Here is a 20,174-nt window from a genome sequence, read left to right as displayed (position 1 = left end):
GCCTACATTCGAACCTCAGGCATGAACATAGTGTAGAGAAGGTACAATTTAAAGCTGTGTGTCAAAAATAAATAAATAAAGCTACGTGTCAGACACTGAGCAAAGTGTGTTTATGAGATCATAGAGGCATACTGACAAAACAGACAAAATAAAATGAATACACTATCATTTAAAACAATCTGAGTCAGGGGTGCCTGGGTGGCTCAGTCAGTTAAGAGTCTGCCTTTGGCTCAAGTCACGCTCTCAGGGTCCTGGGATTGAGCCCCGTGTCAGGCTACCTGCTCAGTGTGGAGTCTGCTTCTCTCTCTCCCTCTGCCATCCTCCTGCTTGTGCTCTCTCTCTCTTGCTATCGCTCTCTCTCTCAAATAAATAAATAAATAAAATCTTTGAAAAAAGTTAAATTAAAAAAAAAACAAAAAACCAATTTGATTCATTCCAGTGTATTTTTTGTGACTACACTCTACGAACATTTTTCTATTAACTACAAGACAAGTACTTAGAAGAGCACTCATCTTTCAATTTCCATCAACCACATTCAGGTTCTGGGGTGTTCTTCTGAAACCCTTTGATTTAGTTAGTTTTCTACTAAGACGCTCAGGGAACTTTGCAATATGCGTCAGATAGCATTTTAGTGACACAGAATGATTCTGCACAAGAGACTGCACAGACACACAAAAAACAAGACCTCTTCCAGGCTATTTGTAATTTTAAGGCTTTGATGGTGCTGAGTTTTTAAATTATAGCAACAATGAAAGCTAATTAAAAAAATGTTCAGTTTCTGTTGAGGGATTACAAATCAAAGGATTTTTTAATGTCTGAGACAGATCTCTGGGAATTCAACTCTCAAATTCTTTTTCCTCTTATTTTTATAAGGAGGTAAAATGAGGGGCACCTGGGTGGCTCAGTCAGTTAAGTGTCCAAATCTCAATTTTAGCTCAGTTCATGATCTCAGGGTTGTCGGACTGATCCCCACATACGGACTGGGATCAGCAGGGAGTCTGCTTGAGATTCTCTCTCTCCATCTCCCTCTTGCCCCAAGTCCCTCTGTAAAATAAATAAATGAAATCTAAAAAAAAAAAAGAAGAAGAAAAAGAAAAAAAAGGTAAAATGATATTGGTGAAATGATTTACAACTATTCTAAGTGGTCAAACTCCTCTTCTCTGGCTCACTTAAAATTCTATGAATTGTACGACTATAGTATGTAAATGTCAATCTTTGAAGACTCTCTGCTCCAGGGAGAAATCCAAAGGTTTGTGAACTAGATTTGGTGATGTCTACATAATTAGTTTATTTGCTTAAGAAGTACTTATTCTGAGGGTGCCTGGGTGGCTCAGTCGGTTAAGTTGTCTGTCTTCAGCTCAGTTCATGATTCCAGAGTCTTGGGACTGAGCCCTGTGTTGGGCTCTCTGCTCAGTGAGGAGCCTGCTTCTCCCTTCCCTTCTGCCTGCTGCTCCCTATGCTGTGCTCTCTGTGTCAAATAAATAAATAACATCTTAAGAAAAAAAAAGTACTTACTCTGTATCCTTTATATATCAAACATCAAATCAGTTGCTGACCGAATAACACTTTGTCAATAAGATATAGTTAGAAGCCATTGTTTGTCACTATTTTCTTTTTTAAAAGATTTTATCTATTTGACACAGAGGGAGAGATCACAAGTAGATAGAGAGGCAGGCAGAGAGAAAGGGTGAAGCAGGCTCCCTGCTGAGCAGAGAATCTGACTCGGGACCTGATCCCAGGATCCTGTGATCATGACCTGAGCCTAAGGCAGAGGTTTAACCCACTGAGCCACCCAGGCGCCCCTGTTTGTCACTATTTTTAAGTCTTTGACCTGTAATGGTGTTTGCTCTTTGCAAGGCAGGGGCATGGATAGAAGAGATTCAAAAAATTTGATGGTTTGCGAATGACATGGACAGAACATAGAATGGTAAAAATACTTAAGACTTACAGGTACATTTTCTCAGCAGAGATTTGTCAAGGTAAACAGAAAATGCAGACACAAGAACTCTAAATAGCCTTGCATTTCCAGCCCTCAACTTTCCCCAGAGGTTGAAAAGCAAACATGGATTTTACCTGCTCGTGGTGCTCGGAGTTGGCTGCTGCTTGCTGTGAGTGGAATGAAGAGCAGAGATTTCGAAGGGGCAGGCAGAAGGCCCATGCTGGCTCCAAATGGAAAGCACTCGGCCCACCGAGTAGGGAAGAGAATAGAAGACCTTGTCTGCTATGGAGGCTGGAGATCTTAACCCTTTTAAGCCCTGTGTAAACTGGGTCATGAAGAGCCTCTGCATGGTAGGCATGTGACTAGAGAAGCTCCGTTTTTTTGTCCAGATTCTGTAACATCCAGGAGAACAAAGTGCTAGAAGTGTGTGAAGGCCAAGTACAGAGCAGCCTGCTCTGGTCTGGACTATGGCAGTGCCTCCATAGTCTTGGAGAGGACCTGGAGACTGTGAAGGAGCCTGGGCACATGCCTGACCATGGAGGCCAGTGTCTTCCCTGAATGTGGCCATCCCAGGACAACTGTGGGACAAGAAAAAAGAAAAGGTCCACTTGGGAGGTTGAGACAGGCACCTTTGGGCCTCTCCTAAGGCGAGCCTGGCTGGAGCACAGTGCTCAGGAAAAGTCCTTGGGGACTCGGTCATGCACTCAGAGCCCGATTTCATGTGAAAAGATACTGGGAAAATTTCCGAACCAAACAGCAGTGATGGCACCTTGTTGCTCAAATCTATGAAGCTCATTTTGATGGCTTCGAGTGAATAAAGTGTCAAGGGCTTACTGTTAGGTCTCTTATCCCATCCGCCAGCTGCCAAATAGGGATTCAGCTGCATTGTATTGTATGAAAATCCATCCAGAAGCCTTTTGTATCTGAGCCGCTTGTAGCTTTTAGCCACTGGAAGAAGTTCAGAGGAACACCGCCGATATCTTAGTTTCTGGGTCTTTGTGGCTGGGACCAGTTTGGAGGCAAGAATGGACAGCTTGCTAAGTAAGGCTGATTCTTTGGTAGGCTTCCTAACATTCAGGCTCCTCAAGGAATGGCATGGAGTCGCCTTCTGCTTTGGTATGTGGCTCGTTAAGCTCCTGGTTGGTTCTCTTTCAGGTTCCAACTGTGCAGGTATAGGCACGGCACATGAACTGAGAAATTTGTGTGCTTTTGTGGGGACGGTTTCAGAGGAACTCTTGAAAAAGGCAGAGCTTCTGATTTTACTTATTTTTTTCCCCATGTTGACTTGCTCCTGACAGGAAACTTTCTTACATGTTCGATGGGGCTGCTTCTTTAAGGGAAGCACTCTTTTCTGATATGAAGTGTTCCCAAAGGCACCATGTATTTCATCACACCCAGCAAAATCGGGGCCTTGTGCTTTCTGAGGGGCACCATGAAGGCAAGGACCTGTGCACGACTCCATGGCCCTTTTTAATGGATGACACAAGCTTTCCTCCTTTGGATCTTCCAACTTCTGAAACTGTGCAGCTCTGCTGCCCTGGGCCAGCTTTGCTAGGGTGATTTCCTTCATCACGGTGGACCCACCTTTGCAATCTTTAGCTTGGTTCTTATCTTGCAACTCATCTGATAACATGTTAGATGATGTGCATTGTTCCAATATCGTGTGTACTTCTTTTTGATGTATACATTCCTCTTCATTCTGCAACATGTAGTCCAAAGCCCTCTGCCTTTGTTGCTCTTCATCACCAAGCATCTTCTGGGACTTAGAGGGGGTCTCTCTTATTTTATCACCATGACCAGCTTCTCTGGAAATCATCTCCTCAGACTCTTCGCTGACAGTTAAGTGACCCACGGGTCCCCTCCGATATTCTTCAGTTTTTTCTTCTCTCAATTTAGTTCCTGTTTCTATTGTCAAAGGCAAATTTTGCACACCAATGTCTATTCTGACTCCTTCACTAGAATTACTCCCATCTCTTGGTGCTCTTTCCTTCATCTCAAGCAGGACGGTGTGATGCCCCATGTTTTCACAAAGCATTTCACCATCTTTTGGTTTAAAAAGATTTTCCAGGTCAGTTTCTTCACTATTAACATTACTTTCTGAATTTTTGTGAGAAGACAGATATGAAGGCATTATCTCAATGGATTCCAGGCTCCCTACGGGAGCAGGATTCTCATCTGGACATCCAGAAGATAGCAACTCTTCCGAGGAAATTCCAAAGGTACTGTCCTTATCAAACTCAGAATTTATTTCCAGTCTTGATCCTTTAATCATTCCTTCTATTTCTCTAAGAGATGTTTCTTTAACTTGCTCTTCATGATGAATATAATTTAAGGACACATTTACTCTATCCAGTGTTCTTGTATTTGGTTCATGATCTGTAACAGACTCTATATCATGGGCACAAGAGTCTGGGCACACTTCCATTTCACAATCTTTTAATGATCTGCTTACTTTCTCTTCACATGATTTTTTAATTTCCAGAGGCTGCCCTGTAGAGGACGTAGCATCTGGGAAATCTGAGTCCTGGCCAATCATTCCGATAAATGCAGCATTCAGTTCTCCTCTCTGAGATAGAGTACTCACCAAGGTTTCCTGTAACCTCAGTCTATCTTGCCCTGCACCACTGTCAAGAGTACTAGATGCTCTGAAGTCTAACATGCCTTCTGTAGACTTTCTACTGCAGTTCGTGTAGATGATGTCTGGCATGTCATCTGCGGACTCCTCACTACCAGAAATATGTTGAGAGTCTCCTTTCAAATTGCCTTTCTTTGAACTACCACTGGACAATGGGTTGTTACTGGCTGAACCAACTAGCAGATCCTTTTGGTTGTGGCTTACATCTCTGTTAGGTGCTATGACAGTCTCTCTCTCTTCACCATCTAGTGTCTCCTTAGCTGGTTTATCTTCATTCCTGCATTCATCTGGTCCATTTTGATTATGCTGGCAGTTAAGGACTTCATCTCCTTTCTGATCAAGAGTTTCAACTGTTTGGCTCCTGTTTTTGAAACTGGAGAACATAATAGTAAGAGACTGGTCCAACAATTTTTCAGGCCTTGGAATGTTTGCAGGTATGTTTAGTTCTGGTGTGGCACAGTCAGAGATTTTATACTTGCAAAACACAGTCTCTTTAGGTATATCCTGTTCCTTTCCTTCTAGCCATTCCTCACTGGGCTGGGTGTGAATAGTGGGGGAAATGGCCTTGTCTAAAGCTTCACTATTTAACATGCCTGCTGCCATTCTTTTTCTCATCTTATCTCCTTTAGTTTCTTCCCCAGAAAGTTCACTTTCCTCCGAAGTAAAACTCACTTTGTGGGTGCTACTTTCTGTGGAGTCTTCTCTTCCTTGCAAGTGGTGACTGCTGAGCTGAAATGCATCTTCACACTTGGTTATCAAAGAGTTTTCAACTTTTGTGATGATTCTGCTGGACTCAAAAGCAGCACAAGAAGAACACATACTCTCTTCTTGTGCATTTTTACTTACACGAGGACAGCTAGAGAGATCCTGAGATTGAACACTATGACATTCCATAACAGAGACTTCTTGAGGCAAGCCTGCTGCTTCTTTCTTACTTGAGGGAAGTCTGGAATGCAGATCGACTATTCCAGAATCAGTCACTTTGCTTTTTCTTTCTAGGCTTCCTGGTTTGATGTTTAAGGTGGGGTTGTTTGATGAGGCACCACAGGTTTTGTCACCTGATGGAGAGACATCTTTCATTTTTGTCTTCATGGAAATGATTTGGGTATCAGCAATGACATCTGCTCCATCCTCTAATGGAGGGTGATGGCTCTGTTGGGAATCCTCACTTGTTGCTAAAGGCATCTTTCTTCGAGCTGGCAACTTAGCGTGGTCTTGAGAATTAAGGGGCACTTGATTTAAAACACATTCACTTTCTATTTTGTTTACAACCAGTTCATTGGTACAAGGAAGTTCATTCATCTCACAGGCAATGTTCTGTTCATCTAAATGTGAACTATCGTCCTGTGCGGCCTGTACAGCTTGTTCTGACTTGGGTTTGTAATCAAATTCTAGGGATGGTGGTAACTGAGCAATATCTTTCTTGAGTTTTGACACCTCATTCACAGGACTTATCTGGTCCTCACGCATTAAACTCACAAGGGATTTTCTTTCAATCAGAAATTCATTATATGATGCTTCACTTAACTGGGTGTTGCCTTCCAGATTTCTCTGGGAGCGGAATGAGTTAGAGTCTTTACTGTAAATCTTTTCAGTTATCGTTCTGGGCTCTATAGTGGTTGTCTGTTCTGGCTCCTTAATTGGCATTAAGGAGGAAAAGCTGCTCTCTTCAGAGTGTTTGCCTAAATGGCTCATATCAGTAGAAGTTTCTCTATGGTCCTCATGGTTTTTCAAGCTACCTTGAATGTCTAGAGTGATTTTCAGATCATTTTTTTTAAACATTTGTTCCGTGGCTTCAGTGAAAGAACCAGGCATTGAAGAACTAGACCTGTCTGTCTGGATACTGCCTTGAACACAAGAGTTACCATGGCTAGTCTCTTTGGGGGAGGCAACAGTCTCTTTTTCACCAGGACAATGACTGCTAGCATCCTCTTCTGGTTGCCTGGCGTTAACAAGAAAGAGTTCCCCTCTTTCACTCCTGGGGTTCAAAAACTGTTCATTTTCCTCTCTAGTAGCCACGTTCTTGCTTTGATCATCCCCATCAAAACAGGAATTGCCTGTCTTTTCAGCACATCCCTTTGGCAAGCCATCACCTTTAAAACCACATGTTTCTAAGGATGGTGTTCTGGATTGTGGACCAGACAAACTTGAAGAGAAATAGGAAATGCCAGAGTTTTCTCTTAAGGGTTCTGTAACAATTACATTTCTTGTGGCTTTGGGACTGCCATGGGCAGAACTGTGTTTTTCATTATGGTGGCTGAGAATCTGTTGGTGATTGTCATCTGCTTCACAGACAAGGTTTAACTTACACACCTCTTCCTTCCCATTGTCCACTTTGGAAATGGCACTGCTCCCTGGTAACAATGACAACCAAGAAGGACAAGTTTTTAATTCTTCACATTCTTTTTCTTTAGAAGTTGCTTCTGTTAATCCAGGGTCCACAAAGGTTAAAGGCTCTAGGGAAACTAATGTGCTGGTTTCTGAAACCTCACCACTGGCCATGATTTTGTCTATTTCTGGGTATTCGCTGCACCCAGCTGAGAGACCTTTACTCACATTGCCATTCTTGTGTCCTTCATTATAATCCGTCTTAGTACCATTGACCTTTATACCTTGTACTTCAGTAGATTTTAGAAGAGTTCCAGTTGTAATTTGTACATTTCCTTCTGCATGAGAAAAAGAAATCCAAATCAGTATGCAGTTAAAAAAAAAATTAGTTACACTTTCATAAATTTAATTATGTGATCAATAGCAACAAAAAAGACCCAACTCAAAAAGCAAATTATAAAATTAGTGCATGATACCATTGGTTTTGTTCTTTTATGCAAAATACGACGCAGGGCCAAAAGTATACTCGCCTAATTTTGAACAACTGCCTTTCTCTAAGTATTACTTATTTAAATGTACTTACTTAGCTGGACAATTGAATATGGAGACATACATGTAATCCAGAGTCTTAAGAAGCTTCCATTTTAAAAGATTAATAAAGCAGACCCACAATATAACATCTTATATTATTCAATGAGCATCTTCTTATTACTTGAATAATACTGAGACATAAATAAATTACCTCTTTGTAAAAGAACAGTTTTACACAAAACCTATGTAAAAGATAAATGTGTAAGTTGAGTATTAGTTTTGAACTGAATTACTTAGAGTAACTGCTTCCCTACAAAACTAGTTATGAAAGCTGAGTGACAGATACATGTGGGTTTAGTATACTCGCCACTTTTCAATAAATTAAAAATTTTCTTTTATGAAACATTAAAGAATAAAAAACCTTTTTAAGCAGAAGGTAAATGCAATTCATAAAGAAGTATTACTATACAGTGTCCCTGAAATCCTAGGTAAAAGACGCAGTATAAACAAGTTCCCCAAACTTGTTAATATATAAAAAGTTTTTCATCCTTACTTTCTTTTTAGAAAACACAGATATACTCATACATGTGCATATATGTATATGTATATTTGCATGCACACATATATATAACAAAATACGAGCACTAAACAGATAAAGCTAAAACCAAATCAACCTAAAGATCTAATTCTCACTAGAATATAAACTCTGTAAGTAAGGATCATGTTTGTCTTGGTCTCTTCCTTTCCCTATTGCCCAGCATAATACCCAGTACAAAATAGCATTCAATAAATCTGGGGAATTAATAAATGGTTAGGTCAAATCAACAAATGCTATGAATACTGTCTTTTAGAGCTTCCCTATCCATTTCTCAACTGGTACTGAGAGCAGCAATTCTGAGAAAAAGAATAGCAACTCTGAAGGCAGGTGGGCTCTGTGATCTTACTTACCTCTCTGAGTTTCAGTTTCCTCCTCTGAAAAAGAGGGTATGAAATACACTTACCTCAGTGCTACTTTGAGGATTAAATTAAACAATACATGTAAAACACCACCTGGTACAGTGCCTGCCATTTAAAGAAAAAGTGCTTTTCCTTTGTTCTGCTTTCTTTCTTATCTTACTGGACCTGAGAACAGTTAAAATGATAAACTTAATAACTATGCTAGGACAGGACACAGTGTTTAAAAATACTGGGAGTCAACAAATACTAGATGGATAAATACATACTGGATTCCACAAGCCTGCACAAATTCCAATTATTGACTTATTATGGCCTTGAAATCCTAATGGCCCACACAGTATTTATCTTTTTGAAACTAGCTTACTTTCCACATCATAGCAGATAACCCTACCTATTTATGAATTTCTAAGTGCATTTACCCCAAATAGTTTAGTGTATCTCTTCACTGGAGAGTATGGCATTAAGCCATTCCTGTAAACTCCAGTCCTTTACACGCTGGTCTAGCACCATCCTAGTCAAATCCTTCATTTTATCTGCTCAAGAAAACTGCAAAACTCTTCACCCATCCCCAAACTATTCACTACTGTGCAAGGCACTTAACGCAAGATTCCACCTCAGAGCCCTTACCTGCTAAGAAGAACACCTGTTCTCAACTTAGCTAAGAATCTTAGGGGGAAGGAGGGGAACAGTTGCTTCCCAGGTGGTATTAACACTGAAGGCTGGGTGGGAAACAGGGGTTGTGTACAGCTTGAAAGCAAAAGGATACTCTACCAATCTTTTACTTGATTATAATTAACCACGTTGACTTGGAAATGTCGAAGAATTTTAAAGGAGAGTTTGAGGCAATTATGTTTATAAGAAAATTCTCTAAAGGCTATGGAACACTGACCCAGTCCTCTCCTTTAATATGGGGAGAAAGATGGTATCCCCTTGTAGGACTTGTAAAGGTGAGTCAAGTGCCAGAGTTCAAACTTGGTTAGGGCTAGGAACTCCTTTGGGTTTCCACTCCCTTGTACAGGATCTCTACTAAAACCTCTGTGATACTGTTTCTCAAATATTTGTTTAATATATCACCTCTGTGAGACTGGAGCTATCTGAGGGCAGAAACAGGACCTTAATGATCACTGTGGATTGAGTACCCGACACTGACCTTGGCACATAGCAGGTACATAATAGATGTTGTCTGAATGAAGAACAAGAAGGTTAGGGAAGCTGATCAAAGTATTAGATATACTCCATCCAGCAACTCCACTTCTGGGTATATATCTAAAGGAAATGAAATCACTATTCTGAAAAGATATCTGCACCCCATGTTCATTCCAGCATTATTTACAGTGGGTGAGACATGGAAACAACCCTAAGTATCCATTAATGAATGAATGGATAAAGAAAATGTGGCATATTAAAAAGAAGTATTTAGGTATACTGGAGGGTAAAACATGTATTTTGTGAGGTATGGGTCTATTTTTATTTATTTATTTTTAAAGATTTTATTGTATTTATTTATTCGACAGAGACAGAGACAGCAAGAGCACAAGCCTGGAGACAAAGGGAGAGGAGAAGGCTCTCCACTAAGCAGGGAGCCCAATGCAGGCCTAGATCCCTGGACCCTTGGATCATGACCTGAGTTGAAGGCAGCTGTTTAACCAACTGAGCCACTCAGGTGCCCCAGTCTGGGCCTATTTTTACAAGCATTGGGATTTCATGACCTCAGCTGAAGGCCCTAGATTTATTGTTTTATTAAATGGTTATTAACCATTTAAAAAGTGCTTACATTTGCAGAAACTGACAAACTAATCCTAAAACTCAAACAAAAATGCAAGGGACACATAACAACTGAAATGCTCTTGAAAAAGAACAAAGATGGGGTGCCTGGGTGGCTCAGTCATTAAGTGTCTGCCTTCGGCTCAGGTCATGATCCCAGGGTCCTGGGATCAAGTTCCGCATTGGGCTCCCTGCTCAGAGGGAAGCCTGCTTCTCTCTCTCCCACTCCCTCTGCTTGTGCTCCCTCTGTCAAATAAATAAATAAAATCTTAAAAAAAAAAAAAAAAAGACAGAAAGAAAGAGAAAGAACAAAGATGGTAGACTCACACTTCCTGATTTCAAAAACAAAGTTGCAGTAATATAGTGTGGCACTGACACAGGATGGATTTAATGAAGAGCAAGGAAATCAGAACTGAGAATCCAGAAAGAAACTCAAACGTTTATAGCCAGTCAACTGATTTTTGACAAAGAGACCAAGAAGAATGGCTTTTCAATAAATGGCTCCAGGACAACTGGACATCCACATGCAAATGAACACATATGGACGCTGTCTCACGTCATACAAAAAAATTAACTCAAAGTAGATCAGAAACCTTAATATAAGAACTGAGAGTAAAAAGCCTTACAAGAAAACACAAGAGTGAATTTTCATGATTTTGGTAATGATTTCTTAGCTAAGATACCGAAGGGGTGATAAAAAGAAGACTGGTAAACTGGACTTCATCAAAACTAAAATCTTGGGGAAACTGGGTGGCTCAGTTGGTTAAGCATCCAACTCTTTTTAAAAAAGATTTATTTATTTATTTGAGAGAGAGGGAGAGAGAGCAAGCATGGGGAGGGAGAGGAACAGAGGGAGAAGAAGACTCCCTGCTGAGCAGGGAGCCTGATGCAGGGCTTGAAGGACCCAGAGATCATGACCTGAGCTGAAGGGAGACACTTAACTGACTGGCCACCAAGATGCCCCAAATAAATAAAAAATCTTAAAAAAAAAAAAAAAAAAAGAGAGAGAGAGAGAGAGAACTGAAAATTTATGTCTACACAAATTCTATACACAAATGCTGACAACAACATGATTAATAATAGCTAAAAAGTGGAAACAACCTAAATGTCGATCAGACAAATGGATAAATGGAATATTATTCAGCCATAAACATGAATGGCATACTTATATATGCTAGATCATGGATGAACCTTAAAAATCTTTATGCCAAGTGAGATCAGTCATAAAATACCAGGTCTCATTTACAAGAGCAGATTAGTGGCTGGAAAAGGTTGGGGGGTATGGAAGAATGGAATGAAAAATGAATGCTAATGGATACAAACCAGGTGGCAGTAATGAAAATTAAATTAGGGTTATGGTTGCATGCTGTAAGTACAGAAGAAAACCACTGAACTGTATGTATACCTCAAATGGGCAAACTTTATAGTACATAAATTGTATCTCAATAAAATTATTTTTAAAAAAGTGCTTATACTCCAATTACAAGTAACTTAAAGATTAAAGTAAAATATAAGTAAAAATAGAAGTAAACTTAAAGATTAAAAATCAGAAAACTGAGAGATCTTTTTTTAGGTGTTATTTCCATATAACCATATAACCATAATTGGGGACAGACATGCTGGAGGTTGACAAAGATTTAATTGCATTTCTGTCAAAACCTTCTCCCAAATCAAAACATTAAGTGGTTAGACTGTGGACACTAAATATGACATCCGTTTTTGGCACATCGTACATCTCATTTTAAAAAAGATGTGCAATGGGTTAGCAATATTGTAATGTCTTATAAAAGGAAGCTCTCCTGTGTGGAGACTCACAAAAACTACCTACAGGGAGGAGGCCAGCAGACAACCCTACAAGCTATTGTCACCTCCCCAGCTTCTCTGACCAACAAACATCTGGTTTTCCAAACGAATGAATTAACAATGAAAAAGGATTCAAGGGGCACCTGGGTGGCTCAGTAGGTTAAATCCTCTGCCTCTGGCTGGGGTCATGATCCCAGGGTCCTGGGATCGAGGCCCATATCAGGCTTTCTGCTTGGCAGCAAGCATGTTCCCTGCCCCCCTCTCTATGCCTGCCTCTCTGCCTACGTAGGATCTCTGTCTGTCAAATAAATATAAAATTAAAAAGAAAAGAAAAAGAAAAAGGATTCAACTCCTTAACTGGAACTCATATACTATTGGTCCCAAAGGGTACAACCACTCTGGAAAACTGTCAGTTTCTTATAAAATAAACACACTTTCCAAATGACCCAGCAGTGTCACGCCTAGGTATTTGCCCAGGTGAAATGACAACTCATGTTCACACAAAACCTTGTACACAAGCGTTCACTGCAGCTTTATTCCTAACTGCCCAAACTGGAAACCCCATTTCCATGGAAATAGGAAACCCTATTTCCCTAAACCCTATTTCCCATCTCCCTCAATGGGAAATAAACAAGTTGCGACAGAAATTTCCCTCAATGGGAAATAAACAAGCTGTGATAGAACCAGACAACAGGATACTCTTCAGCAAGAAGAAGCAATGAAGTACTGATACACATAGCTGTATGGATGAATCCTGAACGCACTATGCTAAATGAAAGAAGCCAGACTCAAAGGCTTCTCTTCTATGATTACATTTAGGGACATTTTGGACAACATAAAACCATACGGACAGAAAAAGATCAGTGGATGCTAATGACGGAGGCTGGCCAAAGGGATGCACTATAAAAGAAATGCAAGAAATCACTGGGGTGATGGAAATGTTCTGTATCTTGATTGTGGTGAGTCACACAACTGTATTTGTCAAAACTCACAGAGCTGTACACACAAACAAAAGGGTGAATTTTAGTGTAGGTTAAGTTATACCTTAATTTTTAAAAATGATTTTATTTATCTATTTGACAGAGGGTGAAAAAACACAAGCATGGAAGTGGTAGAGGGAGAGGAAAAAGCAGGCTCCCCATGAGCAGAAAGCCTGATGCAGGGCTTGATCCCAGAACTCTGGGATCATGACCTGAACTGAAGGCAGACACTTAACTGAATGAACCACCCAAGGGCTCCTACACCTTAATCTTAAATAAATAAATAAGTAAGTAAATAAAAATAAAAAAATTTTCAGTTCCCAAAAGGTCTGCACTTATTTCATGTTGTCTATTAAATGGGAGTGGTACTGGCTGATTTTTCAACCCCCCCCCCTAAAATATAAATTATAGGAGGACAATGACATAAATAGGGAATATAAACAGGAAATATTCTTTCCAAATTATATATATATATTTAAAAAGAATCAATAAACTCCAAGAATCTAGATGAATATAGAGCATAAGAAATTTATTGATAGGGTTCTTTCCATCTACTTAAAATGCTTAATTGAATCGTATGACAGACATAGAGGGCTTTGAAACATAGTTTCAACTTGAATTCTTCTAAATAGTTCAAACTACCTAGTTCCAAAAATTACATAAGGTATCTTTTCCCTCCTTGACTGCTTTTACCTATGCATCATAATGTATTCCCTCAAATGCTCTTCCTATTTCTTATGACTCTCCTACTTCAGAGAATTCCTAAATAAGTCTTCATGGAGACTGCTACTCTGGGAATTAAGTCATAAACTTCCCAAACCAAGCCTGTTACTAACAGGGAACTTGCGGGGGAGAAAACCACAACAGAAACAAACAAAAACTTGATAATGTCAATTCTAAAAAATACTAAACAGAATTATGGTAAAAAAAGCCACATTAGAAAAGCCACACTGATGGAACTAGAGGGTATCATGCTTAGCTAATGATTTGCAAGATAACATCCTACCAATTAAAGTCAATCGGAGAAAGACAACTATCATATGATCTCCCTGATATGAGGAAGTGGAGATGCAACATGGGGGGTTAAGGGGTAGGAGAAGAATGAATGAAACAAGATGGGATTGGGAGGGAGACAAACCATAAGTGTCTCTTAATCTCACAAAACAAACTGAGGGTTACTGGGGGAAGGGGGTTTGGGAGAGGGGGGTGGGGTTATGGACATTGGGGAGGGTATGTGCTATGGTGAGTGCTGTGAACTGTGTAAACCTGGTGATTCACAGACCTATACCCCTGGGGATAAAAATACATTATATGTTTATTTAAAAAAAAAAAAAGAAAAGCCACACTGGTAGAAAGGGAGGGGCAGCAGAGTGCCTGAGAGGAGGACACCCTCCTTTTGTGAAATGGCCCCTCAGCCAACATCCATCACTGCTCCCCCATGGCCATTTTTCATAGGCCTGCCCTACAGCAATCAAGAAATAAGGAATGATTTGCAAGATAACATCCTACCAATTAAAGATGACTTTTGGTTAACACAAATGTCCTTTCAAAGCATTAAGCTTGTTCTAATTTTACCTACCTAAGTCACAGCAGACATGACTGTAAAGAACCTAAAAATTCTGAATACCACACTAACTTGGAAGTACTGTGAATGGGACATTTACTTAGAGAAGGAAGAACAACACACCAATGAGAGTGTGGCAGACTTAGGTTCTCTTGCTGAACACCTCCATACAGGGAACCCAAATCCATTCCTCAGCAAATTTATCAATTCACACAGCCCTAACCTCTGAGGTGCCCTCATTCAGAATAAGCAAAACCGAATAGAGCAAACATTTAAAACAAAAGTAGGAAGGATATACCAGTTTTTATCAGGAAGATCTACCTCTAAAATGTGTGGGACCAGGATCTGGGGCAGAGTGAAAATTCTGCAGCTGGGGACCCCCGAGGCAGTGCACCACTAAGTCTCCAAGAAATAGTAAATGACAGGCTGCCAAATGCTTTACTTTAAACCTGGCAAACTGAGCTGAGATGCTGGCCACATGACAATACAGCATGTACACTTGTTTAATTGAAATCCATGGCAGCAGCCTGTGTGTTCATTTCTTTCACAGACCTGCCTTCATAGAACTTTCTTTCTGCCTTGAATGATTGGTTGGGCGGAGCCTGTTTCCTCCTGTGCAACAAAGGGACACCTTGAGTGGCTCTTTGGGGACTGAATGGAAGAACACATCACAGTCAGGCACACTAGGTCACTGTTACTAAAAACTCTAGTAGAGCTGCTGTTTTCAAGTTTCTCCATCTAAAACTGAGAACCTTGCACATGGCTTTGGGGAAAGAAAAATAAACCATATTCCCAATTTAAGTAATTAAAGAATGGTATTAACTCAGGAAGAATAATGTCACAAAGTAGTTTATCTGTGAGTACTTTTCAGAAGAGCTCATCTTATCCATGTCCAATGTAGACCAGATTTTTTGGTGGGCAGTGACCAGGTAAGTCTGAGAAGGCAGATTTCCTCACTGAAAATAATTCTCTTTTCTTCTTTTGTTTTTGTTTGTTTTTATTTTTTCCCAATATTTTTATTTATTTTTTTAATAATCTTTACACCCAACGTGGGGCTCGAACCTACAACACCGAGATCAAGAGTTACTTACTCTACCAACCAAGTCAGCTAGGCACCCATTTTTTTGCTTGTTTTTTAATTTATTTATCTTCATTAAGTAATCTCTATGCCCAACATGGGGCTCAAACTCATGACCCTGAGATCAAGACCTGTATGCGCTACCAAATAAACCAGTCAGGCACCCCCTAATTCTGTTTAAAGGTCAGTTCAGTTGTTAAGTGAAAGTGTCTTTGGTATATTTGGTATGTGGGTGAAAATATACCAAATACACCAAAGACTCAATACAGCAATACTGGAGCCCCCTAAAAAGATATTTGAGGTGGGGGGTGGAAGGGTGGCTAAAATGGTCCCAAGTAAGGCCCTAGGAACTGGGTGAGACACGTACAAAAGGACATTTCTCATCTTCAGAGTTTTAATCTATACTGGACAGCCAAGCCTTTGAGCCACAGAGGAAATCTCCAGCAGCAGGAAGCAGGGTAATAAACTGGGACAAGTGCCCTTTCTCATAAGGACAATTTGTGCTTCCTTTTCTGTCTGGGCTGCCAAGAAACAGAGAGTCAAATATGATGTTTTATCACAGTAACAAAACGTTCATATAATTAAACATACTTGCTCTATTTTCCTTTTTTTATGGTTTTGATTACTCCGTATTTTTAACTTTAATTGCATAATACATACACAGAGTCCTCTCTAAAGTTACATATGATTATTTTCAGCCTGGGGAGAAAATCTTGGCTCAGCACTCTTTCTTTGGGCCTCAGTTTTCTCCTCAATCAATCAATCTAAAGGTGGTATCTCAGATGCCTCTATCTATTCATTATTTTGAGGAACAACACAAAGCAATGGAAATGAAAATGCTTTGACGGTTTTCAAGGTGGCCTGGAGTGAACACTTTCTCCTATCCCTGCCCAGGGGAACAGAAACAGGATGCACTCCATAGTGCTGAACTGGACTGGGTCAATTTCTCCCCATTCATGTTAACCTTTCCGAACAGGCAGTTTAGTTTTATAAAATCAAAGATTTCACATCAATAGGGGTTCATTATATAAAAGGGGGAAGCAAACTATTATCAAAACTAAGGCTCTGCTTGGGGTGGCTAACTGGCTCAATTGGAAGAGCATGTGACTCTTGAATTCAGGGTCATGAGTTCAAGCTCCACACTGGGGGTAGAGTTTACTTAGAAACAAAAAAAAAAAGACGGGTGCCTGGGTGGCTCAGTTGGTTAAGTGTCTGCCTTCAGTTCAGATCATGATCCCAGGGTCCTGGAATCCAGTTCCATACTGGGCTCCCTGTTCAGAAGGGAATCTGCTTTGTCCTCTGTCTTTCCTCTTCCCCATGCCTGCTTGCGTGCTCTCTCAAATAAATAAACAAAATCTTTTTTTAGAAAGTTGAAAAAATTAAAACAAAAACCAAAAAACCACAAGAAAACCTCAGGCACTGCTCAATAATATTAAGTGTCTTCAAGTATGTCTGTGGACAAGATCAAGAATTTCTACAGTTAAGTCCATCTTGCAAGGCAGGGACTTGCATTCCCAATGCGAAATAGAAACTGTGAACTAAAACAGTGTGTGTAATAAGTAGAAAAAGGGAAAGACTGGAGAAAAATAAATACCTTTGCTTCTTAGACAGTCTTCAGGGAGGCCTGTGCATAAACGTTCTCTGCTTGACTGCATCAGGAGGTCTTCCTGGAAGAAGAAAATCCAGTGGTCAGGGAGGATTCAGAGATACCTGATCATGAATGCAAATTACCATCTGAGAAACTTCTTTATGACTAGCAGTCATAAATTTTTGCTAGCAGTCACAAAGATTGGCAACTGAAGGAAACCTCAAATTTTTTTTTTTTGAAGATTTTATGTATTTATTTGACAGACAGAGATCACAAGTAGGCAGAGAGGCAGGCAGAGAGAGAGGAGGAAGCAGGCTCCCTGCTGAGCAGAGAACCTGATGTGGGGCTTGATCCCAGGACCCTGGGATCATGACCTGAGCCGAAGGCAGAGGCTTTAACCCACTGAGCCACCCAGGCGCCCCAGAAAACCTCAAATGTAAAGAAATAAAATCAATAAAAACTGCTCTTCTCTAGAATTTGAACTTGAAAAGCCAAGTTTCCCAAGATCTGGATAATAACAAAGGCTTAAAATGCTGACCCTATTAAATACCTTCTGAATAAAGAAACACATTGCTGGGCCGCCTGGGTGGCTCAGTGGGTTAAGCCGCTGCCTTCAGCTCAGATCATTATCTCAGGGTCCTGGGATCGAGTCCTGAATCAGGCTCTCTGCTCAGCAGGGAGCCTGCTTCCTCCTCTGTCTCTCTGCCTGCCTCTCTGCTTACTTGTGATCTCTCTCTGTCAAATAGATAAATAAAATCTTAAAAAAAAAAAAAAAAAGAAACACATTGCTGCAATGTAACCTTAATTTCATCCATTTATATCCAAAGTGGATGTATCTCAATCCCCAACCACTCTAGAGATCATGTATGCATTTTCTTTCCAAACTTCTTAGAAGGGCTATTTTCTCTTTTCATCTCCCTTCACTGGAGGAAGAGCATGCAAAGAAGAACACCATCAATGACAACCAGTTTTCTCCTACAGAACAAATTCAGAAAAATGGGAGGGGTCAGTGACAGCAAAATGTGCATGTCATGGCAGCAAATGGCTTCAAGCACCATGAAGTTTACCAGCTAGGAGATGCTGAAAGAACAAAGATCGCTGCTTATGCTAAGCTCTCCTTCTGAGTCACCTCTCTTACCCTACCCCAAGATTTAAGTTTTTTTTCATACTGATTTAATTGCTAAGTGCAAGATACTGACATGGTACATATCTAAATCCATGGATAGTGGTATCATTACTGTAACTTGGTAATTTTTATAGCACTTCAAACAAACTCAAAACTAGCAAAAAGCTCAGTGGATTAAGCCCCTGCCTTTAGCTCAGGTCATGATCTCAGGGTCCTGGGATCAAGCCCCACATTGGGCTCTCTGCTGAGCAGGGAGCCTGTTTCCCCATCTTTCTCTGCCTGCTTCTCTGCCTACTTGTGATCTCTGTCTGTCGAATAAATAAATAAAATCTTAAAAAAAAAAAAAAAAAACTAGCAAAAGCCATCTGTATCCTAAGCAAAGTTCTCTTGTGGAAACAGAACCCAGGACGGAGAGGGAAGATAAAAGCAGTGGCAAGAACTGGTGGAGACAGGCGGAAATAAAACATCACCACTGAAATTGACAGCATGGACTATCTCATATGAAGGACTATTTTTCCATTTTCTTAGTGTGGAATACTTTTGCAAGGCATGAACTTAAAAACAAGTATCTCCCAGATAATTTACAGTAATACTACATGTTTGACAAAATATGAGTTCTAGCATGATGCCAGACTGAACTTGTCTGCAAAGGAGGAGAAGAGAAAGCTCTTACTATAAAAGGAATCATGGAATTAGAAAATCACTACTGGGTGACCATCACAGTAATAATAATCTCAACCAACAATCGTCAATGGATGTTAAAACTAGTGGCTAAAAGTTTGAATCAGAAACAAATATTTACATAGCCTCAAAGTATCTTTCCATGAGATAACTAATAATTTCATAAGGGAAAATAGTAACTGCAGTGGAGAAAGCTGGCAGCCCCCACCTGAACCAAGTGATAGACTTGACCTCCCAGGAATGAAGCAACCCAAAGCCATGTGCCTCCTAAGAAGAACCAGCATCACTTCTGTGATTCCTGCTGCCAAAATGCATAATCAGAATCTAATCATGAAAAGTCCAGACAAATCCAAATAGAGGGAAATTCAACAAGATAAATGGCCTGTATTCTTCAAAAGTGTCAAGGTCATGGGCTGAGGAACTGTTACGCATTATAGGAGGTTAAAGAGACATGCCAACTGAATGCTACAAGTGATCCTAGGTTTTTCCTAGACCGCCCCCCCCCAAACATTTTATTTTGCTTCAAAAGACATTAGTGCAACAACTGGCCAAACTTGAATATAGTCTGTAGATTAAATAAAAATACATAGATCAGTGTTAACTACTTGATTTTGACTAAGGTACCATGTGGTCATACATCACAATATCTTTTTTTGCTAGGAAATACACACTGAAATATTTAGGCATCATGTCTGCAACTATACTCCCAAATTATTCAGGGGGGAAAAAAAAAGCAAAAGTGGAAAAATGTTAACATGTAGGGAATTTGCATGAAGGGTATATGGGAATTCTTTGTACTATTTGTGCAACTTTTCTGTAAGTCTAAAATTATTTCAGAATAAGAAGTTACAAAAACATCTTTATTTGTAGTTACATTTGCTTCTTTATCCAAAATGGTATTTCTCTTGCTGTTCCAGTTCTCAGGCTGAATGTTTGGGATGTGACATGAGATGCTATTTAGAATTATTTTTTCAGGCTAATACTTTATAGAAAAGGCAGAATGTTGGAGTAAAAGATTATGGGATGAGGAGTTAGAAAGGGCTCTGTTCCAACCTCAGGACTCCTACCTATTAGCACTAAGAACAAGCTTGTACAATCAACTATACAGACTCCTGCTCTGGGAGGGGCTCCTGGAATTTTAGTTTTGCTCCACCTGCTGCTCTAAGGTTCTCAGCTGGAGGACTCAAAATACCCTGGTGG

The 20,174-nt window shown here is 40.1% G+C and overlaps 1 protein-coding gene across 13 annotated transcripts in view; it reads right to left on the bottom strand.

Moving 5' to 3' along the window:
• PRR14L (proline rich 14 like) overlaps positions 1 to 20,174 on the bottom strand; it is a 62,389-nt gene that overhangs the window by 21,462 nt on the left and 20,753 nt on the right. For 6 of the 13 annotated variants that reach the window (XM_082697798.1, XM_082697803.1, XM_082697804.1 and 3 more), the window contains 3 exons: positions 17,174 to 17,246; positions 8,382 to 8,405; positions 2,074 to 7,240 (listed from right to left, as the gene is read on the bottom strand). In XM_082697798.1, coding sequence (XP_082553924.1) covers positions 2,074 to 7,240; positions 8,382 to 8,405; positions 17,174 to 17,246 — 5,264 coding nt within the window. Of the gene's footprint in view, positions 1 to 2,073; positions 7,241 to 8,381; positions 8,406 to 9,540; positions 9,618 to 17,173; positions 17,247 to 20,174 lie in introns of those variants that run through there. The other 7 variants (XM_082697805.1, XM_082697799.1, XM_082697801.1 and 4 more) reach the window with 2 other exon arrangements.

Source organism: Mustela nivalis (genome assembly GCF_964662115.1).
Source record: "Mustela nivalis genome assembly, chromosome: 14".
In the NCBI taxonomy this organism is placed as follows: Eukaryota; Metazoa; Chordata; class Mammalia; order Carnivora; family Mustelidae; genus Mustela; species Mustela nivalis.
The sequence above is the reverse complement of the archived record's forward strand: the minus strand, read 5'-3'. Positions and strand labels throughout refer to the sequence as shown.